General features: G+C 36.8%; 5 protein-coding genes and 1 long non-coding RNA gene across 6 annotated transcripts; 2 read left to right on the plus strand and 4 right to left on the minus strand.

Annotated features, from left to right (window-relative positions):
• Nucleotides 1-1,622: 1,622 nt before the first annotated feature.
• LOC110768311 (uncharacterized) lies at nucleotides 1,623-2,559 on the minus strand. Its single transcript, XM_021972023.2, has 2 exons — nucleotides 2,017-2,559; nucleotides 1,623-1,877 (listed from the first exon to the last, which is right to left on the minus strand). Exons 1-2 carry the CDS (start codon nucleotides 2,334-2,336, stop codon nucleotides 1,820-1,822), a joined length of 378 nt encoding a protein of 125 aa, XP_021827715.1. The 5' UTR covers nucleotides 2,337-2,559; the 3' UTR covers nucleotides 1,623-1,819.
• A 4,176-nt stretch (nucleotides 2,560-6,735) lies between these two features.
• LOC110768308 (RNA-binding (RRM/RBD/RNP motifs) family protein) lies at nucleotides 6,736-9,768 on the minus strand. Its single transcript, XM_021972021.2, has 4 exons — nucleotides 9,525-9,768; nucleotides 8,352-8,420; nucleotides 8,162-8,268; nucleotides 6,736-7,125 (listed from the first exon to the last, which is right to left on the minus strand). Exons 1-4 carry the CDS (start codon nucleotides 9,667-9,669, stop codon nucleotides 7,027-7,029), a joined length of 420 nt encoding a protein of 139 aa, XP_021827713.2. The 5' UTR covers nucleotides 9,670-9,768; the 3' UTR covers nucleotides 6,736-7,026.
• A 3,778-nt stretch (nucleotides 9,769-13,546) lies between these two features.
• BGLU41 (beta glucosidase 41) lies at nucleotides 13,547-16,943 on the plus strand. The gene is made up of 13 exons (XM_021972024.2): nucleotides 13,547-13,682; nucleotides 13,766-13,832; nucleotides 13,956-14,014; nucleotides 14,433-14,508; nucleotides 14,595-14,666; nucleotides 14,768-14,855; nucleotides 14,930-15,185; nucleotides 15,311-15,426; nucleotides 15,507-15,730; nucleotides 16,102-16,133; nucleotides 16,217-16,319; nucleotides 16,394-16,502; nucleotides 16,648-16,943. Exons 1-13 carry the CDS (start codon nucleotides 13,566-13,568, stop codon nucleotides 16,871-16,873), a joined length of 1,545 nt encoding a protein of 514 aa, XP_021827716.1. The 5' UTR covers nucleotides 13,547-13,565; the 3' UTR covers nucleotides 16,874-16,943.
• LOC148295059 (uncharacterized) lies at nucleotides 15,316-17,567 on the minus strand. Its single transcript, XR_015835263.1, has 3 exons — nucleotides 17,324-17,567; nucleotides 16,086-16,593; nucleotides 15,316-15,712 (listed from the first exon to the last, which is right to left on the minus strand). It is a non-coding gene; the product is annotated as an uncharacterized LOC148295059 (long non-coding RNA).
• Nucleotides 17,568-18,344: 777 nt separating this feature from the next.
• LOC110752201 (mRNA capping enzyme family protein) lies at nucleotides 18,345-22,874 on the plus strand. Its single transcript, XM_021952799.2, has 13 exons — nucleotides 18,345-18,626; nucleotides 19,122-19,261; nucleotides 19,353-19,421; nucleotides 19,507-19,578; nucleotides 20,459-20,560; nucleotides 20,723-20,779; nucleotides 20,891-21,029; nucleotides 21,253-21,317; nucleotides 21,443-21,493; nucleotides 21,611-21,673; nucleotides 21,892-22,015; nucleotides 22,200-22,261; nucleotides 22,393-22,874. The coding sequence occupies exons 1-13, from the start codon at nucleotides 18,551-18,553 to the stop codon at nucleotides 22,486-22,488; spliced, it is 1,116 nt and encodes a 371-aa protein (XP_021808491.2). The 5' UTR covers nucleotides 18,345-18,550; the 3' UTR covers nucleotides 22,489-22,874.
• A 656-nt stretch (nucleotides 22,875-23,530) lies between these two features.
• On the minus strand, nucleotides 23,531-25,761 carry LOC110752202 (Uncharacterized conserved protein (UCP012943)). Its single transcript, XM_021952800.2, has 3 exons — nucleotides 25,252-25,761; nucleotides 24,372-24,558; nucleotides 23,531-24,213 (listed from the first exon to the last, which is right to left on the minus strand). Exons 1-3 carry the CDS (start codon nucleotides 25,608-25,610, stop codon nucleotides 23,818-23,820), a joined length of 942 nt encoding a protein of 313 aa, XP_021808492.2. The 5' UTR covers nucleotides 25,611-25,761; the 3' UTR covers nucleotides 23,531-23,817.
• Between the last annotated feature and the right edge of the window lie 251 nt (nucleotides 25,762-26,012).

Here is a 26,012-nt window from a genome sequence, read left to right on the forward strand (position 1 = left end):
GATCTACGAACGATACTGCTTATAATCTTGCGGGCCAAATGGAGATCCTGCCCTAACACTGCAGACTTGTAGCTAGTTTCTACGTTATAAAAACCAGTGCTCATGTCATGAGGATCCAACCCAAAGAACCAAAAAAAAAAATGTTTATTGGCATCTATTCTTTCATTCCCCGCAAAATATAGAAAATCAAACATCAAAACCCAGTAGTGTTACTATATTGGGAAACCTTATCCTCCGATGACTAAGCCCCATTACAAAGGACTCGGCTTCTCTCCTAATCCATCATTTCTTAACCTACCTAACCTTTTAAGCCTTAATTACTATATTAGAAAATTGTTCAAAGTCTCAACGTACCATATCTATTTCCGGTATCCAACCCAACAAAACAGCTAACTAACTTAATTGGATTTTGTCCCGAGAATTTGGAAAACGTTTTTATTTGAATCAATTGTCAGTTTTCATGAAAGCCATTTTTTTAAGGTGCACGTCTAGGTGAGGCAGCGACGAATCATTTGAGGAAGAAAATGTGTTTTTTTTTTTAAAATCAACGTAGGGGAATTTGAACATCAAACCTCTTCTAACATAAGAAGAGAAATATTAATATAGACCAAGAGCCACTTATTGTGTTATGATGGCCGCCTTATTTTCTTCACAGGTTTTCGACAAAGGAAAATGTTAGGCTTAACACATTTTTATACCACATTGTGTATCACCTCTCGAATAGAGGTGGGCTCCCATCTATTAGAGATGTAGTACGCAATGTGGTATAAAAATGTGGTAAGCCTAGCATTACCCTTCCACAAATGATGCCGTTTTGGTGTGCGTGATGTCGTCTTTGATGACATGAACTGTTTTTCTTAAAAACGTATATTTGTTCTTGAACAAAACAGCGTTTTTTACACTGTGGGATGGATTTTTCTTTAACCCCAAGAAAATAATTTCCTTCCCATGGAAAACACACAACTTCCATAATTTTCATAATTTTCAGTCTAGCTCACACAATACTTTATTTTCTCTAACATTTTATGGGTCCCTTGTTCTGTTTGTTCTTACTCCAATATGTTGAATAAAAATTATATATATATAAAAGAATATGGGTTAGTTGAGTAGGGTTAAGATGATTGCTTTTGGATTTTAGAATCTTGCCTCCAAGCTCCACAGTGTTGTTTTTGTACTATTGAGTAATTTAATGACCACAATTTTGTTTCTGATTAAGGTAATACAGAATTTCAAAAGGCGTAGGCCTCAAGATTTATGTCTCACCTTATAAAATCAAAAACTTCTTATGAGCTCAATGTCTTGAAAAAAATTGATATCTATTGACACTAACCAACCAAACTCAAAGTAATCCCATTAGATATTTTAAGTGCGGAAACATATAGACTCACCTTGTTCAGAAAAATTAGGACATAGGTTTGGTTTTTTAAAGATTTGAGTTTTGTATCGTGCGGGTGAACTCTTTTTTTGTTTTGTTTTATTTTGGTTATAACTAGATTCGAAAGTGAGACATCTTTCAATATCGGTAAGAGATACATCACTAAAGCTAATTTAAATTCATGAATTATTGTAATTGTAACAATTTCTTTCTTTATTATGTCATTTTTTTTCTTCAACAAAAGAAAGGAGAGAAAATGAAAACTTAATAACAATGGTGGAAAATATACAATTGCACTAATTGAGTACGAGGGTACACAATACAAGAAACTTTCAACATGTACTTAATTGTTATTTTCCTAAAACTTCATATACACACCCACACTCTTTCTCTCTCTCACCCAATTTCGAGCATCGACAATAGCTGACTGTTAATTTAATCTCATCAAAACATAAACGGCGTCGGAGAGAACGCCGGAATCGCCGTCGTAAGTGAAGCTCGCCTGAAAATTCCACCCCAAAAAAATTAACATCAAAAGCTATAACATAAACCTACCACCAAATACAAGTTCTGGACCTTACGTCGTCGTTTCGTTAAATAGCAAAGCAACGGACAGTTTTACTATTTTACTATTTACGTACCCGTAATCCTCGCCGTGGCTGCGGACCTGAGCTATCGTCCGACTCTGGCCGCTCTTCCTCTTCACGGCTCGCTCAACCTCAGCCGTCCGATTCACCACCATCGCAACAACGTTGTCCTCGGAAATCGAGCTGAGCGACGGCCTCCACTCTACCGAATTCGGCGACGTGGAGCCAGAGTTCCCAGGCCTTCCCCGTTTTCTGCGCCGGCGCATTCGACGAGGCACAAGCGAGCTGGTCTCGTCAGAGAGAGGAGCCTGCTCGCCTGTTGTAGCGGGGCGTGCGATCCCACAGCAAGACACGAACTCCAACAAGAACTTCATGGCGCGGTTATCTACGAGACTACGACGATGTGTGCGTTACCTAAGGAATTGTGCAAAAGAGAGGGGGCTTGGAACTGGGGTTATTTACAGTTTGTGCCACAGGCGGGGTTTCATTTTGGTTGAGGGGGTTTCAGTTTGAGAGGGTGGAGAGATGAGGTTGAGGAGTAGACTTTGTTTCCTGACTCTCTCCTCTGGTTTTGGTGGGAGAGCGCGGGGTTTTTTATAATGTGTTGTGTTAACTTTGGATCAACTGCGAAAGATTAGCCATTTTAATTGGGATTAGTTTTTTTAATTCATAAAATAAAACCCTGGTGGGAAAATAAAATTTGGAGAAAATAGTTGGGGCCACAGGATTTGTTTTTTATAAAAAGATTGTAGAAAGAGGACGTATTGAGCTAAATGATTGCGATCCATATAAATTCTTATTTTAATTTATAATTATAAAATAAAATTATTTTCTTAAAAAAGGATAAGGATGTGTGTGACAAACTGATATAATTTAATTTTTAATAAAAAAAACATATTGCTTTCCTAATCGCTTATACTAAAAATATGATATAATCTAATTTTAATGAGTTGGATGTCCACCTTAGTTGCCATATCAAATGGTATTAAAAATGTGGCATATATTTGATGTGGTAATCATAATATTTCTCTTTCTTTTGGTACAATTGATTAGGGGAGGAGGGTTTACATAAATATTCATTGCGTGTCGAGTTTTTGATCTTTTGTCAATATGAATGGAGGTGAAAAAACTTAACCAATTGAATTGTAACTACAGGCATAATTCTTACATTTTTTGTTGCAAGACTATAGAAAAATTGGGGATCAAGTTGGCCGCCTCAATGAGTTCCCCTCATAGCTGACCCTAAGAGCATCCACAGTGGGGGGTGTATATGGGGGTGTATGTTAAATATACACCCCGAGTCATCGGAATCGTCTCCAATGGTGAGATGTAAATGTATGTAAATATACATCACCACCATGGGGATGTAAAATAAAATGTATATTTACATCCATTTTTACATCCCTTGCAGGCGGGACCCACCCGAGAAAAAAGAACAAAAATGAAGAAAAGTCAACATAAAAGGCTAGGACCCACGGCTACACCCCCGAATTTACACCCCCCACTGGAGCAAAAAACATATTTACACCCCCCGAAGGTGTAAAGGGAATGTAAAAGTGGCTTTACACCCCCGAATTTACACCCCCCACTGTGGATGCTCTAACCACGTCACAACTTTAACATAATAAAATGTGGGAGATTTTCCATTTTGAAAGCTATGTAGATTATTAATTAAATAACACAAGCAAATGACTTTTATAAGAAATAATAAAGAATTACGCATAATTGACACCATGTCCTTATTTTTTCCTTCGATTTGCAATTACTTGAATTGGTGTACATACCGAGACCACGCAACCCAGTGTAAAGTGGTAACTAAATAAATCATAAAAATGGTATTGGTACAATTTAATATGTGATGATATATATAATTCAAAGACAATGGAAATTTTGTTTCTGCAGGTTGTTCTAAGTTCAAAAATGTGGCAATGTCACTCAAGCTGCTACCAGTAAGAGAGCATTAACTTTGGATTGTAAAATAATTCTGGACCGACTAGCTTTTGGTTTCTTATCTCACGTTTTTAGGTAATGAGATTTGTCGAAAATTTTGAAAAAAAAAAACTCGTCTAGATATGTACAATCACTTACAAACCACACTATATATTGGAATATTTGTTATGACAATATGGTTTCATCATATATAGCATCTTATCAATTTAATAAATTTGTATATTTTTAGTTTGCACTTGATTTTTGAATTGTGAAAATTTTTTATGATTCAAAATATGTGTCACTTAGTTAGGTTGATATTTAATCTGCTTTGATGTGATTGGTGGTCCTGGTTGGTAGTCAAGTTATGAGCAAATTAATCAATATTTAATTGAATGACTTAACAGTAAGACTTTTTCTTTTGGTGAAACTCTACGTACTAATTTACGATGATAAACAAATAAAACCGATAATTTAAATTACAAAAAGGAGGATGGTTTCTCTCACACACACACTATTAATGTGTCATATACAAGTTAAGACCCTTTTTCACTAGATTAGACCTTGTTGATGTAGCATTTTAAATTAGGCAAAAGTGATTTGGGGTTGACAGTCTTTTAGTGTTACTTCAGGCAGTATTAGCAGGTGACCATACAGAAAATACTTGGATTTCTTTTTTTCTTTTTCCTTTTTTTGAGAGAAAAAGAAAACCAAAAACATATTTGTATATATATTGAAGAAAATAGCACTAAACATGCCCTAGAGAAAAGGGAGAGAGGGAACAAATATGGGCTGCCTGGCTGCATCAAGCCGATAGATCCATTTCAACAAGAAATGAAACGTGTAATGGTGAAGTGTCCAACAATTATGGAGGGACTGTGAAAGAATTGATATCCAAGAAGCTCACCTACCAACATACCCAAATGCAAAAAGACTATATCTGAAAACCCCTTTAAATCGCATAATGAAATCTTATCTCCTAATTAAATAGATGGGTCATAATCTTTGACATCAGATTACCTCATGACAAAAGGTTACTAGGATTAGTGCTTGCCTACAGGGATAAAGAAAGACTTGCTGGACAGCTTTTGGTCCATAAAACGTGCCACATAGGAACATGTTGTATATGGAAATGGCCAAACTCCCTGTCCAGAAATTGTATGGACACTCTTTGATAAGTCATTTGTTTCTGTGAAGTATCAAGTTTTGTTAGTGCTTTTGAAATGACTAAAAACATGTTTCTTTAATAAAAGTAACAAAAGGTGCTTTTAAATTATAAAAACCATTTTTAGTGCTTTCTAAATAAATGCCAAGTACGTGCTTAAATTATCCACGTAACACTTCAAAGTAAGTCTAAACAAACCTTAAATCTCGAGCTTTGCTAAACACAATCGTTCACAAACGCTGACTAGCTGGTTCGATACGTGACACTCATATCAATCAAGGATTGTCTGTCAAAATAGCACAGCATATGGTATATCCTCTCAGAGCCATATTGGTGGCTCTCGATTTCATTCATTAATTCAAACCTTCAACTAGAAAATTCTTTCTGCTTAGTTCTCACTCTAGAAAGAAAGAAAGAAAGAAAGAAAGAAACAATTCAAGAACCTACATGTGTCACTAAATTGGACAAAACCAGCTGTACAAAGAAGTGAAATATTGCTTGGTGGTATAGCTGCTGAGAAACGAAGACGCATCAAACACTGTCGTCTTCTAATTCCCCCAACAAATTTCCATCTAACTAAAACGATTTGTGCTGTCCTAATTGCATGACAAGGCGCTTTAACTTAGAAATATCCCAAGTCTGGTTACTTTCAGTGTCATAAATTTTCTTGGATTGCTTCGATAAGAAGGCGTTGCTCAATGCCCATTGGCCCATCGGCCCACGTCAGAATATATGTGAACATGCCATTGGCACAATCAGGCCACCTGTTTCTAGTGTCATTAATGGCAAGAGAGGCTATCAGAATCTGGATTTGTTTTATTGTGCAAAGTTCAACTTCATCTACCATATGCCTAGAAAACAAAACTCAAGAAGATCACATATATACGAAGCTCCATGAAAGGCAACGGCTACAGGAATAAGATTTTGTTAACTTTACAGCCATTACCCTATAAACTTTGAGCTGCATAATCATTCCTTGCCAAAACTTGAAAATGAAAAAGTTTATAATCCGGATGAGGACGATCCTGACAAGACAAAACGGCATGAAAGACAGCCCACACCAAAACGGCACGACTGGAGAAAAGATTATTAGGATGACCATGTCCACTTCATTGACTAAGTACCAACTTAGGCCTAATGCCAACCACTAATCAACAGCCCTAAGGATAATCATAACTCAACGAGAATAAGGGCTGACCACATATTGCAAAGCTAAACCTTGAGCCACATACCCTCAGAAAAGTAAAACCCTACTTATCCCTATAACAATCAAGGAAGCCGGCCACAGGCCGGTGCAAATCCAAAACGAGCAACTTGCTCGCCTAAACAACTCTTAGACAAAGACTTTAACCTACATTCTTTGCTAAAGTCCTCTTGGTAAACCTAATTTTACAAATTATGATAAAGTCATTCGATCTCATAGAAAGGCCTCATAATGATGTGGTGCTTGTTATATTTAGTTTCGGGCTTGGCGGTGACTAAAGATAGCTACGCAAACACAATGGATCTTCAAGAGACAAGCAGTGAACCTTGACCATTTAACATACAAAGCAAGTGAGAACCCAAAAAAAACAAACCCTTCACAAATTGAAGATACAAAGCATGTGGTGAACCTTAGCTATTAATTTGCTCAAAGGAAAACATAGAAACAGACAACCCCCAAGCACAATCAACCACAATTCAAGTTGAAAACGAGGTCTCGAATATATTATCAGTACAAGTTTCTCAACATCTTAACAAAAGCAAACAGTCTTACACACTATTGTCATAAACACAGACGATTTCTAATACATATGATTTCCAATCTTGCTTGGTTGTCAAATTAGGATAATCCCCACCTCATTTTGAAAATCCCAGGCAATGAAGACCAACCCAACCTCTAACCAAAGAATGATGAAGTATAATCAACGACTTCCACTTGCTGACAAATATTATTAAATTGACAAGCTTTCTTGCCTTGGATGCAGAATTTAATAACGGCTATATGGTGGAGACATATTGTTCTCAGGCAGTGGAGGTGGTTGTCTGGGTCGTGCGTATTCAGCAAATATGACCCAACCGTCAAGAAACTATACACCAACAAAACACAAATTCAGTACCAAGATAGATAAGTGTCTATAATAACAATGATAACAAATAAATGGAAGATCATTATCACTATCAACAGAACCAAATGATACCTTCCAAAGTAGAAGTGACAGAGAAAGCAAGGCCAATTTGGAAAAAAAAAATCATATTTTAAAAGCCTCACATGTAAACTAGAAAAGATTGCAGCATAAACAAATAACAAGGAAACTAGATATCCGTAAACTTCCAGCATTTGTTAGTTTGGACATCACGAAAGGGATTATGTTTAGAAGGATGATTCCTGTTGACATATCTAATTTAGGAAGTCTTCATTTTTCCCCTTTAATTTGGTGGACACCACAGCATGTGGTTTTGTAGGTGAGGGAATGCACTGGTAACTTACTTGGTGAGAAGGTTTGGTCAGAATGATAATTGTTTTCATTAATCGGGACTATCATGCCATGTGAAAACCAAAGAGTGAGAGATGATAGAGATGCCCAACATTAACAGGTACCAGTACTGTCATACACAATTCTGATAATTATTTGGTTGACTATTTGGTTCAAGGGGAAAGACAGTTCCAATTAATTGTTGCAAAGGCAAGAAAACTAAATCTGCTCAACTTCTGCTTCAGTGCGTGGAAGCATCTTCTAATCTCCATGCTGAAAATTCCTTATGTTGTGCTTAGATCAGTAAAAGTATGTCCATTTCGTTTGCCTTAAAACATAAGGAACAGAAACAGAAAACAATTTCGAATGGTAGCCAATTTTGGACAAAGTTGTTCTCTTTTTTACAAGGAGTTGGTGTAAGTTTTTCAGAAGCAAAAGTTTCAGTTTATTAAACTTCTTTACTTTTGACAGTTGTGAGCTTTGAACGCCAACATATACCCAATGGAACAAGGCTTCCATGACATAATATAAAGAACCATTTTGTTGGCTAGGAGGCCACATTGCAAATCACCAAAATATTGTGTTATAGATTAAATTATCATATGGTGTCAAACTAACTATAACAGTGCAGGGAAATCTGTCAACTGACCTTTCCATCCATGCCCTCTATGCCTTTGCCAGCATCTTCTAAGGTAGCATACCTTACAAAACCAAATCCTTTAGAATATCCTGATACCCGATCGGTTACCACTCTAGCTGTAAACAGCAGAGAATAATTAGTTGATTTTTATGAAGGAAATAACCAATAAAAGTAACAACTTCACAGAATAGAAACAGACCATGAACTACTTCACCAAACTGGGAAAAGGCTTCCTGTAGTTTTTCTGAAGTAGTACGTTTGCTAAGTCCTGCAAACAAACAGATATGTGATCCAATAAAAATCATGGTACATCAAAATGTAACTCAAGTGTGAATAAATCCAGACTATTAAAGTCCATGAGTCACATATCACTTAAAGGAACAGTAAAAATAATTTTACTTGAAAAGAAATGAAAGAAAAAGAAACAGCCCACAAGATCATCAATGGAAAAGGTTTGGCCCTGAAACTCTCCTGGATCTTAATAGAAACAAATTGTCCCATTAAAATAGAAACAGAGGTCTCACTTCCAACCCTTAATAATGAAAAGAAAAGGAACAAAAAAACAATCAACCAACACTAACATTCTCCAAAATTTGTTTAAAAGCTGGTCAGAACAGAACATATAAAATACATCTCACTGACCGGAATTGACCTGTAACAACCATGTAAAACAAATATCAACTATTGTTTAAAAGTCACCTATCCATTGTTAACATCAAATGCCTCATGAATTTTCAGAATCCTCTTCCATGCCCGGTATACATCAGTCATTTGCACACTCACAAATCAAAATGATTGAGTGAGAGTTAAACAATCACTTCCAAAAGATACTATTTATTCCTTCTATTATACGTGAACTAAAACCTTTATATAAAATAAAATAAAAACCCACACATCCGCTCAGACAAATGTCAAAGAAAGAGATATATCAAAAATTGGCATTTATACTACCAACCAACATATCCAACATCCAATATGAGAGCCTATAATTAAAAAGTTGCAAACTTTGATTCTGCAACCCTCTGTTTGGGCTCTGAAGAAAGGAACAGCTTGTATCTAATTAGGGATCCTACAGTTTAGAACAAAATGGTAAATGATAGAAGTAAAAAACACCAAACAATTAAGTGGGTTGTTCAGTTTTTAGGTTACCCAAGTCATTAAAAGAAAGAATTATGATTTCCTATCCTCATTTCTTCCTCATCCCAGCAGCCACAAACTCATAAATTCCAAAATCATTGAATTACCGGCACAAAGGTACCAGCTTTTTACAACTTATAGCAAAACAAACCAAAACGCCGATGACCCACTAGAGAAATAGATGAAATATGAAAGAAAAGTAGAGGTAAAATGGAAAAGAAAAGAGGGGATATACCAGAGACGAAGAGGTTGGTGCTTGGCTCAGCCTTCTCTCGAGCCTGAGGAGCCGGAGAGTTCATTGGGGGAATGAAACTTGTTGAGAAGAGCCGTCTCAAGCCACGAGTGGGCCCCGCCGCCGCTGCTCTCAGAGTCAAAGCCATTTTCTGTGCTTTGGAGGGTTTCTGCTAAAGTCTTTCCTAAAACCCTTTCTCTAAACCCTCGACACTGGTTTTCTAAGGAGAGAGAGCGTGATTGAGGAAGGTCAGCTATAGGAGAGAGATTGGAGAGCTAATCGTTGAAATTACAAAACTGACCTCCATTTTGAACAAGTTATTTGTACAAGTGGTTATTAGGATAAGGACAGTTTTGTCCTATAACAAAATAAATTTCAGGCCGAAGGTGACAGACCAACAAGCAACTGTTTAATGCTGCACTTTGGGTTTAAGAGTCCATCCATTACGAGCTGAAGGACCCTTCTTGATTTTGAATTCGACAAATTGGGCCTTGATTCTCTGGTTAAGAGCCTTCTTACCAATGCCTCCTTACCCGTAAGGAGATACTCCTTTTTATTGCGAATCACAATTTGACATATTTGCAAAAATAATTCTTCAAAAACATTATATAAAAAATTATGCACACATGTCACACTGCTATTGGCAAGAATGTAGGAACTCCTACTTACCTGGTAAGGAGGGAAGTATTTTCCAATAAGTATGTCTTACTCAATTTTTTTGGTTCTTTAAATCTTTTATAGAGAGGAGATTCAAGACTTCTCCCATTATCTAAGAAAAATGAAAAATAGGGTCCTTGGGTTTACCTCAGTGGTTGAGGTGCTCCCCCTTCCCCCCATGACCTAGCTTCAAATCCTAGAGAGTGTGTGTCCCCTCCTCCTTATCGGTGTACCTAAAAAAAATTTAGATGTAACAATCGTACGATTTACTAGATTCAGAACTAGTTGATTTTCACTTTTATTTTATATAAACAAGTATAGGGGACTCGAACTTAAGACTTTCATTATCGTGAGAAGTAATACTACTAGACTAACTAGTTTGTATTTATTAGAGAGTTTAGGGTAGGAAATAAGCAAGTTGAAAATTCCCAACTTTTTATTCAAGATGGAAAAAAATTATATAATTTCTTTCTTTTGGGTGAATTCTCGATCACACATGGCATATGACTAGTCAACTTCTTTTGGGATGCGTACACAACACAAACCAATTGGACGAACAAGGTATGATACTATTTGCTATCCACTTCATAAATTTTATATATATATATATATATATATATAAATTCTCTTATGCAGACATCCGGATGTTATTATCGTGCGGACGCTGTGTATTTTGTACTACCCCTTTCTGTTTTCCTGCATGTTTACAATAGGATCCGCACGATAATAATGTGCGGACATCCGGATAAGAGAATAACTGTATATATATATATATATATATATATATATATATATATATATATGATCTTTTCGTAATGATGGGCAGCTCCACTTCACAACAACTTAAACCTTGTAGTTCTTAGAGTTCATGTTTCTTTATTAATTAAGAGTCAATAATTTTGAGCAGCATTAGCATCCGACCGTTTACCACAGCGACCAGTCCTCCTTGCAGCAATGAGACCACATCATACTATCACCGGAAGCTCTAACAAGAACCCCACCACCACCAACATAATATATAATGTTCCACATACAAACTACACCACTTTGCCAATTAGTTTTGGTGTAGTCCAACTCCTTATAAGCTTTTGTTAGATTTCTTAACTTTTCAATATGGGATATTTTTACCTTTACATTCTCACAAGTAGCACGTTCCCCACCGTCAGATTGACCTTTCTGCCAGTCTATATAAACTGACATGTCTACAGTATATGCCTTCCATGGCAACAAATAGCTCATTTTGCTGCTTGTACCGAAAGGGGGGTGGCGGAATGTGACACGAGCAAGCAACACACCCTTACCCTGGTCGTTAACGATGTCCCCAACACCCTTAGGTTTAGCTTTGATAAACCATCCATTAGGGACGAGTAAACGTTTAGAGTCTAGGTTTGACAGGAGAGGAGAGGATGTAGAGAAGTGAGTATGTGATCACGAGCCTCTGCATTTAGATGTTATGCATTTACCCGCATTTCGTTACATTTAGACCATTCTAATGATCTAACTGTTTAAGACGTGACACATCAACAACTTAGGTATTAAAAATTAGTTTTTTTTAATTAAAATTGTTTAAAATTAACAATTATATTATTGTTTAAATTTAAAAAAAAAAAAGTAAAAAAGACGAAAGTTGAGGGTAAGGGGGTTGGGAGGAGTTGGGGAGGAGAAGGGAAGGAGAATCTGGGCTGAGGTCAGGAGGGAAAAGGAGCTTGGGTATTGATCCACCCAAATTTGGTTTTGAAAGTAAATGAAAAAGTTTTGTATGGAATATCAAATTGGAATTGTATATATTCATTGAATAAACCTCTCCACTCACTACCCTTCTCAATATACTCAATTGACCAAAAACTGTATCCCCAAATTTAATAATTTGGAGAACCAGTTTGATTTGTATTCAAACCCTGCTTATTTCATGGTTGTGGGGGGTCAATTTATGCATGAGAGGGAGAGAGAGATGGTGGCTTGTATGGTGGCCAGAGTGGCTTTGGGTTGGGTATGGGTGGCGGGGATAAGGGTGGGAAGGAAGAGTTGCCTGCCTTCTTTTTTAATCTTGAATTTTTTGAATTTTAAGTTGAATTAAGTTATTAGATATTTTATTAATTTTTTTCAAAGTTTGCTTATGTGTCATGCGACATATCTTAAACGGTTAGATCATTAGGATGATTTAGATGTTGTGAAATGCGGGTAAATGCACAACATCTAAATGTAGAGACTCGGAATCCGTGAGTATGATTACTTGGGAACCAAGCAAGGGTACATGTTTGTCATGTTTAATTAATGGGTATACTTTTGTAATAAAAGAATAATAAAACGGCATATGAAAATAAAAAGATTCGGCCACAAATTCTTGACTGTTTTCATTTTTACTCCATTAGTGCTGCTGCAGAATTTGTGCCACAAGCCGTATTCTTTCTTCTTTCTTTTTCTTCTTCTTGTCCTCTCCTCCCGATTTTCAGAGGCTCAAAGTTGATAAGTTCGTATTTTACACGCAATTCATGCACGCCAAGCCAAGGTCCCTTGTGTTTCAATAATAATCCATGTTTTAAAATAATATAATTAAGGCAGTAGATGATGATCTGTCCCTTTTTTTTTTTGTTTTTCTTTTTTTCTTTTTTTGGGTTGATGACTAATCAAAGCCACCAAATTTTCATACTATTCTAGTAAGACGACAGCGATTACAAAGTCATATCCTATCATGAGATGGTGGCTACATTTTTTTTAAAGGTCAATAATAACAAATAAATTAAAATAAATGAAAAGAAGGCAATGGAGGTGAAAATATATTAGTCTTCTTCTTCCTACCAACTAGAGCTTATTTGTAGTTGACGACGTTGCTCAAGGTTTAAGTTTACCCTTCATTTGGATTCTTGCTTCGTGCTTATCATTCCTAGCAATCACAATCCCCACAAACAGTCACAAAATTATAAAACAATATAAATTTTTAAAATAAAATAAACCTTTCAAATTGATTATTAAATGTGTAATTTGCTTCCTCTAGGGAGTGTTTTATTTTCTATAACGTGTTGCAAAGGACCCACTAGTTTCAGTATCTGTATTATGCGTGTGAGTTTAGTATACCCCTCTCAATAAAAAAAAATTCCTCAAATCTTCTATACCGTGCACACAATGGGCAGCCAACCTCCCCAAGTCACCTTCTGGTGCAAGAGAAAGCCACATCGTTTTTGCCCATTTTGACTCCCTCTCTCTCTCTCTTTTCTTCTTCTTCTTCTTATTTTCCTTTTTTTTGGTGAGTGTGGGAAATATTCTTCACTTTACAACTACGATAGCTTCTACTTCCTCTATAAATTAAGAATCTTCAATGAAGCTGGAAACTAACCTGGAAGCACCTCAAGAACTTCCTATGCAGAAACTGAAGAAAAGCTCACCAATATGAGACTCTGCCTTATCCTGTTTTTGATAACCAGGCTATTTACAAACTCTCAATCTATTAGCAGAGCTGATTTCCCAGATGGGTTCGTTTTCGGAACGGCTTCTTCAGCATACCAGGTACTTCTTTGTTTTGATTTTAACAACATGACAGAGCTTAGAACATAAAAGAGCAGTTAATCATGGAGTGTTGTATGTGGTAGTTTGAGGGGGCTGCAAATGAAGGAAACAAGGGAGCTAGCGTATGGGATACTTTCACAAAAGAACCAGGTAAGAACTCAAATTTGATTTGCTGTTTAAATGATGCAACAAAATAAATTTAAAATAAAAATACAGAACATATGATCCGAAGCGGCATCTTGTGATTGCTTTGCTTGTTTTCTATGCTAACAGGGAGGATTTTGGACTTCAGCAATGCAGACACAGCCGTAGATCAATATCACAGATTTCAGGTGAACTGCAGAGTGACATTGATTGACTTTAAAATTAACATTGTAGAGTTTTAACCTTACAAGCAATAGCAGATTATCTCCAACTTTTCTTTCTTTTCTTTTCTTCTAAGTCTTCTCTAGTTTAGATATAAAAAAAAGTTCTCTTTTAATTAAACAAAGAACCTGTCCATTGAATGGTTATGGAGAGAGAACTTATTTGGATAAATAATCTTCTAACAATGAAAGAAGTATAAAAGTATAAAAGTAAGAACATTGAGATAATGCGATGCCAATGATGCATCACCAACTTTAATAGCATAACAGGAAACAAATCCAAACAAGACAATTGGCAGAGTTCAAAAAAATTATTAGCCAACGGGTGACCGCTAATCTCTTACTTTGCCACAAAATAGAGAGACTAAAAACTCAAAATTTACAGAGTGATATAGACTTGATGAAGGATATGGGAGTGGATGCATACAGATTCTCGATATCGTGGCCAAGAATTTTTCCAAGTAAGATCTGATTCTGTTCAGATTTTCTTTTTATCTATTTCATTGCCATCTGATTACTTAACGCTTTTGAAAATAACCTTAAACAGATGGAACAGGAGAACCCAACTCAGAAGGAATAAACTACTACAACAGCCTTATAGATGCTTTGCTGGAAAAAGGTTACTCCATGAGACCTCTCTAATAAATACATTCTTAGAGAGATAATTCTTTTTGAAGAATATAATTTGATCGATTTTTAAATGTAATTCCTCTCAATCAGGGATCAAGCCTTTTGTAACACTATATCACTGGGATCTTCCACAAGTGCTTGAAGACAGATATGAAGGATGGTTGAGCACACAGATAGTGTAAGTATCAAACAGCCGCAGGAGACATTTTGAAAATGCTGATAAAACGTAATCCTTACCTCGCTCGCTTACAGAAAAGACTTTGAACATTATGCCTTCACCTGCTTCCAAACTTTTGGAGATAGAGTGAAGCACTGGATCACCTTCAACGAGCCTCATAATACCGCTCTCCAAGGTTATGACTTAGGCATACAAGCTCCTGGGAGATGTTCGATTCTTGGTCATTTGTTTTGTAAGAAAGGGAATTCATCTGCAGAGCCATACATTGTTGCTCACAACATCCTTCTCTCTCATGCCGCTGCTTATCATAGTTACCAGCAATTTTTCAAGGTACCCTGATTTCCATAGAATATTACTTCCTAACTCAAGCACTAATCATTATGCTAAGTGTTAAAGAATCCAAAAATGGAATTTAGGCTTTCTGTATTTTTTACTTTTTCTACTGGGACACCTAGGAGAGACAAGGAGGTCAAGTAGGAATTGCACTGGATGTCAAATGGTACGAACCTGCATCTGATAATGATGAGGACATAGATGCAGCACATAGAGCAATCGACTTCTCATTAGGATGGTAATTTCTGTTTAAACATTTTATGCAATGCATTTAGGAAGAGTCCAAAAAATTGTTTATAACACTGAAAAGTGAACCAGGTTCCTTGATCCACTATTTTTTGGCAAATATCCTCTTTCAATGAAGAAGCTTGTGGGTCAGAGATTACCAGAGATTTCACAGGCAATCTCAAAATTCCTGGTTGGATCTTTGGACTTTGTTGGCATAAACCACTACACCACACTATATGCTCGAAATGACAGGAATCGGATTCGAAAGTTCATAATGCAGGATGCTATATCTGATGCTGCAGTCATTATAACCCGTAAGATGCCAAAGTACAACCTTCTACCCGCTGGTAGTGTTTGGTTGCTGGAATGATCATTGGGATGGAATGGAATGAAATAAAAAAATAGGAACGGATGTCAAAAGAGTCAAAGGTTAAAGTAGGACGAATAGAAAATTGGTAAGGAAAGCAATTGGAATCCATCATTTTGGGGGAATGGGGAACCCTCATTCCTTTATTTTCTGTCAACCAAGCAACGGAATGGGCACTCCATATGGCATTCTTACCTATGGAATGCCTATTCCATTCCAACGTTCATTCCAATCAACCAAACACTTCCTAAAAGTAAATATGAAAAAATGAAAATCAGAATTTCAACTGATAATTATTATACCTGACTTTGATTGTAGCATATAAAGAAGGAGTGGCAATCGGAGAAAGAGTATGTATCAACCCCTTGCTAAACCCCTGAATTCAGTCACTGGTTTCATATTTAAGAAATTTCATCAGTTATTCCTCCTCCAGGCAGCTTCCCGCTGGTTACGCATAGTCCCATGGGGCATCCGAAAGTTGGCTAGACATCTGAAAGATAAGTACCAGAACCCTCCAGTGATAATTGCAGAAAATGGTGAGTAGGTTCAGATTTAAAATTTACAAATCAAACTTTGAGAAAGTATTAACAGTTCAAATTCATGAGAACAGGTATGGATGATCCAAATAAACCTTTCATACCTTTAGAAAAGGCTTTAAAGGATGAAAAGAGGATAAGATTCCACAGGGACTATCTCTCGAACCTATCTGCTGCCATAAGGTAATAACAACTCCCCACTTTGATAGCTTGGTGTATTTTCCTGGGTTGCTGCAGGCTTGGATTGGGATGATGGAAAATGAGACCCCAATGCCTGAGACCTCCAACCTTGTACATGCCACATTAACAGAAAACTAAATGAATACAGGCAAGACAACTGCGATGTTCGTGGTTATTTCGTGTGGTCATTGCTCGACAACTGGGAATGGAACATGGGCTACACTGTTCGGTTTGGACTCTACTATGTGGATTACAAGAAGAACCTTACAAGGATTCCTAAAACTTCAGTCCAATGGTTTAGAAGATTTCTCCAAGTTAACGATGATCTGAGAGACTACACCAGATCTAAGAACTTACTTTTGGCTACAAATTAGATAAAGCACATGTTGTACAATGCATTGAACATTCAAAGGAAAAGTCAGTAAAGTTAAAAATTCAATTAAACTCTCCAAAAGTTCAAACATTCTTATCTAAATTAGACACCATTTAAGCACACACACAAAAAAAACACAATTTATTCACAAACAACCAAACATCATGATTTATACAATTTGATTGACATAACTGATGTCTTTCATTCAAACAACAAAGAACAAACCATGTTCTGCATACAACACCAACTTGGAAGCTTGCATATTTAACAGGCGCTTTGCTAAAGCAAAGGGAGCATATGGGTTAACATTAACAACCCCCAGCCAGGGACCATGAATTATCATGCCAATTGCAAAAGCTTGGAATAATTAATATTTTTTTGGGAAACCAAAAAAAAAAAAAGCACATAAATTTTGGAGAAGGAATTAAAGAGCGCAGTGAGAATGGCATACCGGCCTTTGCTCCAAGAGGCGAAGTACGATTTGAAACAGTGAAGTCGGAATCATCGGAGGCTAAGATTCCAGGAAGGAAGACAGAGCGAGAAACCTCCACTGATACTGTTGTTGTTAACTTGTAGCTGTCGTTAGTTTTGTAGTTTTGTGTTGCTGTTATTGTTTGGTTCATATTTTGGGAGACCCTCAAAACGGATTGTTCATATTTTGGATTTTTATTATTATTTTTTTTTTTCTGTAAGGTTTTTATTTTGAGTTAACTACATAGAATAGAACCTTGAATTTTATTTTTTCTATATTTCTAATATGGCCCTCTTTGAACAATTCTTGCTCAAATATTCTCTTCCTAATGTGGAGTATGTTTTGAGTAATTTCTCATTGCTTAGGAAAATAAAAATAGAAAATGGTTTTCATGACTCAAACTTATAGGAGTTTTAATCTATATGCAACTAAGCTCATTATTTCGTATAATTTTTTTTTAAATACAAATGACAATGAGATTGTATTCATAAATCATGCCACAAGAGTAATGACAACTACTTATAAAGAGTTACAACCAATATAGAGAGATTCAACGACAACATTAAACTCATACGATATACCTCTATGATAGAGCATAGAGAATGTTTGTTTAATTTCTCATGAATCGAAGTTGATCAAACCGGTCAATTATGTTACTACTTTGAGATTTGAATTAAATCAATCTCAATCATAATTTTCATAGTTTCGGTGTGTGATTTGAGTACTTAATAAGAATGAGAGAAATCATGAATCGAAATACCGAATCAAAAGCATCACCAAAACACACTGTATAAGTGAGTTTGCGGCTGTCGATTGTTACTTTGATCATATGCGCCAACGGTGTCATATCAACCCAAACCATGCCCTAGCAAAGACCAACTTCATTCAACCTAGGATAAAAATCACATACGCACCATACCACGTTAAACAAAATACACCTAGTATTATTAGGTGATGTTAGGCCCACGCAGCCTGCAAGCATAAAATCTGATACAGAAAAACACTCAAAGCTACTTTTAAGCCTTTGAAAACACCCTTCTTATTCATTCTTTGTCTCTCTCTCATCTCACTAAACACAAATAGAAAAACGTTGCTGTCTGTGTTTGTTTCCTTTGCCTTTTGAATAGCAAGCTCTGATTTTGAGCCGGCATTCGATTATTTACCGCAAACCCGGATAGTGTGCTAGTGTTAGTTTGATCCTTGGCCATGAAACGAGGGTACTCAGAATCCCCATCCACCTCTCTTGGGCCACCTCAATCCAGGTTAAAGCCCAACCCAGAAGGTAATATTTGTGATGCCAAACTCATATGCCCTTTTGTTCCCTGGTTCTGATTTGTAGCTTCTTGTGGTAAATTGTTCATCTTTTTGGTTTGTTTGGGAGTTTTTGGATCTGGGTGTTGTAGTTTTTGCTGATAAAGTGAAGGGAGAGGGAGTGGAACATCAAAGTCTGAACTCGTTTTCTATTTTGTGTTTTCGATTGGTAATTCATTCAATATTTGTTGTGTTCCTGATTAGTGTGGCTGTTTAATTCGAACCTGGGATTCTTAGTTCCCCAACTAACGTATTTGGTTTATAACAGTGGAAACTGAGAGAAGGTGAATATAACTAAATTTTGATTTTGCTAACTTTTTACTCTTATCAATCACTACATAATGAAAATTTCAATATTGAAATATTTTTTGCTCTTCCGTACAAAACTTGCAGTGATATTGAACGCAACAATGGTGTTAGGTTGTTTTCTTTTAATTAATCAGAGTTTCTTACAATGTGGCCTTAGGTGATTCACAATTCTTGGAAGATGAAAGCACAAAAAATTTTGCACGTAAAGTGGCAGATCATTACAGTGCAAGGACGAATCAAACGCTGGAAGAACGAGAAGCCAGTCCAATCATCCATTTAAAAAAGCTTAACAATTGGGTATGTCCTTTAATCTCATAGATACTCCATAATGGTATAATCACACTCCATATTTTTCCAATTGCTTATAGTTCCTTCTCATGTTGAGCAGATTAAGAGTGTCTTAATTCAACTCTATGCTCGCAGAGGAGATGCTGTACTTGATCTTGCATGTGGCAAGGTATTGGTAGTCCATTACATCTTCCTTTTTCCCCCTCCTTCCACTAATATTCTCTTTTTAATATATATTTTTTCTTTTTGGCTAGGGGGGTGATCTCATCAAATGGGACAAGGCCAAAATTGGATATTATGTTGGCATCGATATCGCTGAAGGCTCAGTAAGTACTGAAATTTGGTTATAATTAGCTCATTGGTTCACAATTTTCTTTCACGTAATAGTTCCATATATTTATAACTTAGATGTGATTGAGGCCGTCTAAGCTTTTCATCAAAGTTATCTTTCTATGGAGTACAAAAAGTGATTCTAGGACCATTTTACTGTATTGCTACTCAATTGCTCACTTACGTTTCCAGAATGCATAAATTTTGCACTAGTACTAGAGTTGTAGTTGCTCTACATTATAGCTATTATGAAGAGTCCTTTGTTCTATTTCCAAATTTGCCCTGATCAATGCTGTAGAGGTTTCTTTTTTTCTATTCAATACTTCCTAGATTTTTATTTGGTGCGGAAGGAAAGTATTTCCCTTGTCAATCAAGGAATGAGTTTTGGGGAACTCTAGTATTAGGGCCTAGTCCAGGGTTTAGGATGATGCTGTATTGCTCCGTGGAGGCCGTGAGTTGAGACTTGAGAGGTTTCAACAGTACCTTTAACTTATCCATATTGTCAATAGTGGATTTGATCTCCCTCTGGATGTGGACTATTTTTTAAATCCATGTAAATTCTGTCTTTTGTGTGCTTGTTTGCCTTTCTTGTGAATTACATAGTTTTTAATTATCCTGCACCTCATCATGTAGTGATAAATTGCTCAGTCTTTACGACAGTAAAGGATTTTCTGAACACCATCCTTCTCTTTCAAGCACGACATCTTCCTTGTATGGGTATATTTTCTTGATGACAAATAAATGACTTCTTTTTGCTCAAGACCTTATGAAGATGTGCTGTAGTCGTTTTGTTGTCTGCCTTGTTGTTACGGTTTACTTTTTTCAAATGTGTGCCACCATCAACCATCTTATTACCATTTTCAAATTTACGTACAGATAGAAGATTGTCGTACCCGTTACAATGGCGATGCTGACCATCATCAACGCCGTAAAAAATTTACATTTCCCGCCCACCTTATATGTGGAGATTGTTTTGAGGTACTTGCAAATATAATAGCTGCTCATAAAACCGTTATTTTGCCCCTAGGGAGCTTGGGTTTGACTCAATCAAAGAAGCAGCCATTACGCAGCAGCATATGTGGTAATGCTGCTATGTTGTTCTATGCCCTATGATTATTAATGCTATGTGGATGGTTTCAGGTTCGCCTGGATAAAGTCCTGGCTGATGATGCCCCCTTTGATATTTGCAGTTGCCAGGTGAGCCTATCCATGCACTAATAGATTTCTACCTTCTGTTGTAACGTAACTAAAAATTTGAGGGGAAGAAAGCTTTGAAACAGAACCATCGAAATACATTTTATTTTGCAGTTTGCCTTGCATTATTCCTGGTCTACTGAAGCACGTGCACGACGAGCCTTGGCTAATGTCTCGGCTTTACTTCGTCCTGGCGGTACTTTCATTGGAACAATGCCTGATGCCAATGTGATCATCAAAAAGCTTAGAGAAGGTCTATTTTTCACCTTAAACATTTTCATTTCTTTTGGAGAGTAACCAAGGAACACTCCTTCATAAGTCCTGTAAATCCTCACATAAGCAATAAATGTTCTTTTAAGCCCAGTAGATAGAGAAGTTCATTAGATATAGAAATATTTAGCATTAAGATTTTTGGGCATGGCAAACTGCTTTTGTCATTATTGATTTGAGTTCCTATTTTCGTTGTGAATGTCCAGCTGAAGGATTGGTCTTTGGTAATAGTGTCTACTGGATACGATTTGATGAAGAATTTTCTGAAAAGGTATGTTGTCACTCATGTGCTTTATTTTTCATTTATTTAGTTATTCTCCAAGCTGAGACATTACCTATGAAAACACGAGTATTGAAAATTTTCCAAATTTGACGATTACTTCATGTATGACTCAGAAATTCAAGTCTTCAAGCCCCTTTGGTATCCAGTACAAGTTTCACCTGGAGGTATCTAACATGTTTATTTATATGTTCTGTTCATATATGGTTGTATCTAAAATGTTAAGCTAGATGGTTCCATTTAACTTTTTTTCCAATGATTTCTGATATAAATTTTCTTTGCAGGATGCTGTTGATTGTCCTGAATGGATTGTCCCCTTTCATGTCTTCAAATCCCTGGTAGAAGAGGTATAATTTCTTCTTGTATATCAATGTCACCAGCTTTTGAAAGCTGTATCTTACTTGTAAATACAAGTGGTGATGGAAGTGCATTCAGAAGAACACTCTTTGCTATTTGAATTTTTTTTCTACTTGTAACTGAGAACAAGGTATGTAAAATTTTTTTTGCAAGATATGGAGCTAGTTTTTGTGAAGAACTCCCATGAATTTGTGTTTACCTTTTGCAGTATGATATGGAGCTAGTTTTTGTGAAGAACTCACATGAATTTGTGCACGAGTATATGAAAAAACCAGAATATGTGGAGCTAATGCGGAGGCTTGGTGCATTAGGTGATGGTAACCAGGATCAGAGTATGTTCATTCCCTGTAACCCTTTATTTCCTCTTTACATACAAACAGTGGATTAATTGTGACCCAAATTTGTTTCAACTGCTTATTGATTTTGTCATTCACTAAAATGATGTGTTGTCATTAGAATGCCCCTGATGAGTTTTTAGTACTGATGATTTTTCATTATTGCTTTGGCAATATCCAGGCACGCTATCACAAGATGAATGGGAAGTAGCGTATTTGTATTTGGCATTTGTCTTGAGGAAGGTGAGTGCATGTTCCTAGTGCAAAATTACCTGTGTGATTAATCCCATTTTGGTGTCGCTGTTGCTGTTAATATAGTCCGTGTTTGCATTCGTGTGATTGTGTGTTGAGTAATAAATCTGTGTTATTTTCAGCGAGGCCAACCTGATCGGGCACAAGTAAACGGTAGAAGAGACAAGGGGAAGATGCATATATCAAAAGAGGACATAATGTACGTCAGCAATGATTAATGGAAAAACAATAATGTCTGAAATATCCATTTTCATAGCAGAAAAAGAACAATGATTTTGCAGCATGGAGAAGCCTCTGCTTGGCCAAATGGGAAAGGGAAGAGAGCTCAACTCCCCACACTGTTCTACTAGCTACTTGTAGAAATGGATGTAATTACTCAATTTTGTAGATTTAAACAATGATCTAAGATTCGTAATTTACATTTTAATTGAAGAATGCTCCGGAGGAAATAACAGTTTGTAGTCTCTCTGGGATGAGAAATATAGTTTAATTACTAAAACGTGACCACCAACCGAGTGTTTGGTGAATTGTAACATCACCATCAGATTAGTGTAACAATTGAATAAAACTGGGTGGTTGTATTTGAACCCCCCAAATTCGCTAACTTTACTTTCCTTTATTTTCCCTCAACGCATGTTTTATTCCTTACTTTGTTCTAGTATAATAAATTGCAAGTTTTATTCGTAGATGTGGATTAGACTAGTTTGCCATTACAATGTGTCTGCCTCCTTTCTTCCGAGTTCAACCCCTTCCTCGTACATTAGAATATGACATTATCAAGAAAAAAAATACGTATTTTATCGTTCACAATTTAGGAAGTTTTTATTCGCACTCTAGAAAGAATCGTCATGCATTTTTTTGTAATAATTTAATGGATGTGTGAGTGAGTTGCAAGAGGGTTCTCTTCGAGTGTTTGGAGGCGTTACTTATTCAACAAGTAATTCAGTTTACACAATAGTTAATCCAAAAGTAATTCAAGGAAGGATATATACACATGATATCATCATTCATAGATCTCAAATCCATGATGAGGTTGGAATGCAAAACATTTCTATTTTCTGACGTAACATGATGCTAAAATCACACACTGTAAACCCTAGGAAACTTCATCCTTCAGCATAGAGCCACACAGCAATTACCTTCCTCGCCTGATATGACCAAGCAACAATTATCTTCTTCTGTAAAAGTACGTAGGCTATGAATTGCCAGTTTGTAAATAGTGAAAGATCAAAAAAAAAGAAAAGAAAAAACACTCGATGGTTCTGTTCAAACACAAGATTAAGCTTGCATATCCTCTAACCATGATGAAAATCTGACTGCAAAACTGTACATGTCATTTTCCTACTCTTCCCTTAAAGGATCAATAATGGACCGACCCAAATGGAAAACGTTCAATTAAGCTAAGAAACTTATATGCAGCACGCAAACCTAATAGCAATACTTCCCGGCATCAAATTTGTGTTTATTTATTCTACAAGCACATGAGGCAGAGACACTCATAAGGACTGTGTTTTCGGCAGATTTAAATAGGCAGCCTATAATGAACTCTACGAACGCTTCATCAAAACCACCATAACAACCATAACTGCCAGCCCCATGAATGCAGATGCTACCGTCTTCGTATTTGCATTCTCATCTGCATCTCCATTCTCAGCTGGGGAGGGAAAAATATTCTGGATGTAAGTTGACAAATCGCCCACCCACCTATCCATGGTAAGCTTGATTTTCTGCACAAAACCACGGAACACAGCTTCAAAACCATCAGATTTGTCTTTGTCTTCATGCTTCTTGGGTGATACTGGATCAGAAAACTCAGTATCTGACGCATATTCAGGCTCATAAAGATTATAGTTCTTGTTGGACTCCAAGAATTGCTTGACCGCAGAATTTTCCATCATAGCATTCCAGATATTTGGGTCGCTTGCAATTGAAGCAACAACATTCTGGGCATGAAACCAAAAAAATAAATTAGTCCCCTAACAAATGGTATAAGCCAGACTATGATAACTGAATTTTGGTAGCTAAAAGCGCCATACACTAACTTCCAAGTTCACAGCGATAACATCTTGAAAGGATATGAGTTGGGAGTTCAATCAAATACCTGAGCTTCAGCACTTCTACTCAGCATTTCAAATGCCTGAAAAGCATGTTTTGGCACGGAAGTCCTAGTAAGAACCAGGGATTCCACCTCCTCAGGTTCAGGGGTCGTAATTTGAGACAGCCCAGAAACCGTATCAGCGGCAGACTGCTCCCCAAATTCAGTAGATTTGGGTGAAGACAGATATATCCTGAAAGTTCATTTATTGAAAATTGAACATATGATGGAGAAAAAAAAAATTATTCAAGCATGAGACTACACAATAGATCAACCTACAAGCTGACAAACGGGCAACAACAGCAAACACTTTCAATTTCATGAATTCTGTGGTGCTTGGCGTAACAAGAAACTATGAATTTAGAATTTAAAACACTTTCAAATACTTTCAATTTAGTTTCAAATACTTTCAATTTCAAGAACTATGAATTAGAATTTTAAAAACCAATATATAATTCACACACAAAAAAAAACTATTTGAAACTAAATTCTTTCACCATCCATTACTCCAACGGCAAAACTCCAATTTACCATCCAATCATTTCTTCATCCCAAATGAATAATCCCCAAAAACCACATATAAACAAATTTTCACCACCTACGATCATCAAGCAACTTCGCAAAAATCTATTTGGGTTTCAAATAAAGCAATAAAAACACCATCTTTAGACAATAACAGAGCAGAAATATAAATTTCAATCATTTCTGCACTTATTCGCTTCTTTTGCACTCTCTTCTCGTCAACGAAACAGAGCATAACACAAATAAATACAAAAGGGGACGTCATTGCTTTGGAAAAAAAGAAAATTTTAATAAGAAATCACAAAAGCAAAACAGAATTAACGAAGAAAAAATAATTAAGGCTTTTATTGGCGGAGAAATGTACTTATCCAGGGCATCTTTCAATTCAGTGGTGGCCTCTCTTGCCTCCTTGAAGCTCGGCGCGGCGTCGAAGACGACTCTCGGTATCGGCTCGCCGGCCGACATCACCAGCTCCTCGTCTGTGGCTCCGACCACTTGCCAGTCGACGAAGTCGTCCATCGCATCCAACGCCGTCTTCTCGATCGGAGACACGTCAACCCCGCCGACATTCTCAGCCGTGAGGGTCGCGGCGACGGGGATCGAGGCCTTTCGGATGGACTGACCGGACGGCGTCGGAACCGGCGCGCCGCGAAGCATGCCGCCGTGAACAACGCCGCCGATCCCCGCCACCTTAGCCGCCGCCCTCATGACTCCACCTCCCATTGATATTGATTGGACCCTGTGAAAAGCGTGTGTGATAGAAACCCTTGAGATCACTCGACTCTCTCGCTCTCCGTTTCCTTCCTCTTGAGGTCTCTCTGAGTCCGAGAGGTGATGAGATTTATTTAGAGACAGAAAGAGGAGGGAGAGAGAGAAAGAATGAGGGAATAAAGGAGTCATTATCTTCAGAATCTGTGGCCCTGTCACCTTGATGATCGCTCTCGTGCTGCCACGTGTGGGATAAAATAGTTTTATGTTTTTAATTAACAGTGGATAAAATGGTTGTTTTTTTCTTTTTTTACCGTTGGTCGATGGATAAATCATAAATTTGTGTTCTTTTATATTCTTTTAGTTTAATTTGTTGGAGCTTCAGTTTTAGCTCTCAACTATTTTTGACTTTCTGTT

This window comes from Prunus avium, chromosome 4 (genome assembly GCF_965620075.1).
Source record: "Prunus avium chromosome 4, drPruAviu1.hap1.1, whole genome shotgun sequence".
Taxonomy (NCBI): domain Eukaryota; kingdom Viridiplantae; phylum Streptophyta; class Magnoliopsida; order Rosales; family Rosaceae; genus Prunus; species Prunus avium.

Bases quoted from the DNA above. Each gene is read 5' to 3' on its own strand.
- LOC110768311 (XM_021972023.2), bottom strand. From the start codon at position 2,336: ATGAAGTTCTTGTTGGAGTTCGTGTCTTGCTGTGGGATCGCACGCCCC. The intron at 1,878-2,016 runs GTACGTAAATAG...TGGAATTTTCAG, and splicing joins AGCCACGGCGAGGATTACGG to GCGAGCTTCACTTACGACGG.
- LOC110768308 (XM_021972021.2), bottom strand. From the start codon at position 9,669: ATGGCTTTGACTCTGAGAGCAGCGGCGGCGGGGCCCACTCGTGGCTTG. The intron at 8,421-9,524 runs GTATATCCCCTC...GTTTGTTTGCAG, and splicing joins CACCAACCTCTTCGTCTCTG to GACTTAGCAAACGTACTACT. The intron at 8,269-8,351 runs GTCTGTTTCTAT...TGCTGTTTACAG, and splicing joins GTTTGGTGAAGTAGTTCATG to CTAGAGTGGTAACCGATCGG.
- BGLU41 (XM_021972024.2), top strand. From the start codon at position 13,566: ATGAGACTCTGCCTTATCCTGTTTTTGATAACCAGGCTATTTACAAAC. The intron at 14,667-14,767 runs GTTACTCCATGA...CCTCTCAATCAG, and splicing joins AGATGCTTTGCTGGAAAAAG to GGATCAAGCCTTTTGTAACA. The intron at 16,320-16,393 runs GTGAGTAGGTTC...TCATGAGAACAG, and splicing joins AGTGATAATTGCAGAAAATG to GTATGGATGATCCAAATAAA.
- LOC110752201 (XM_021952799.2), top strand. From the start codon at position 18,551: ATGAAACGAGGGTACTCAGAATCCCCATCCACCTCTCTTGGGCCACCT. The intron at 19,262-19,352 runs GTATGTCCTTTA...CATGTTGAGCAG, and splicing joins TAAAAAAGCTTAACAATTGG to ATTAAGAGTGTCTTAATTCA. The intron at 22,016-22,199 runs GTATGTTCATTC...GGCAATATCCAG, and splicing joins TGATGGTAACCAGGATCAGA to GCACGCTATCACAAGATGAA.
- LOC110752202 (XM_021952800.2), bottom strand. From the start codon at position 25,610: ATGGGAGGTGGAGTCATGAGGGCGGCGGCTAAGGTGGCGGGGATCGGC. The intron at 24,559-25,251 runs GTACATTTCTCC...ATGAACTTTCAG, and splicing joins TTGAAAGATGCCCTGGATAA to GATATATCTGTCTTCACCCA. The intron at 24,214-24,371 runs GTATTTGATTGA...TTTCATGCCCAG, and splicing joins GTAGAAGTGCTGAAGCTCAG to AATGTTGTTGCTTCAATTGC.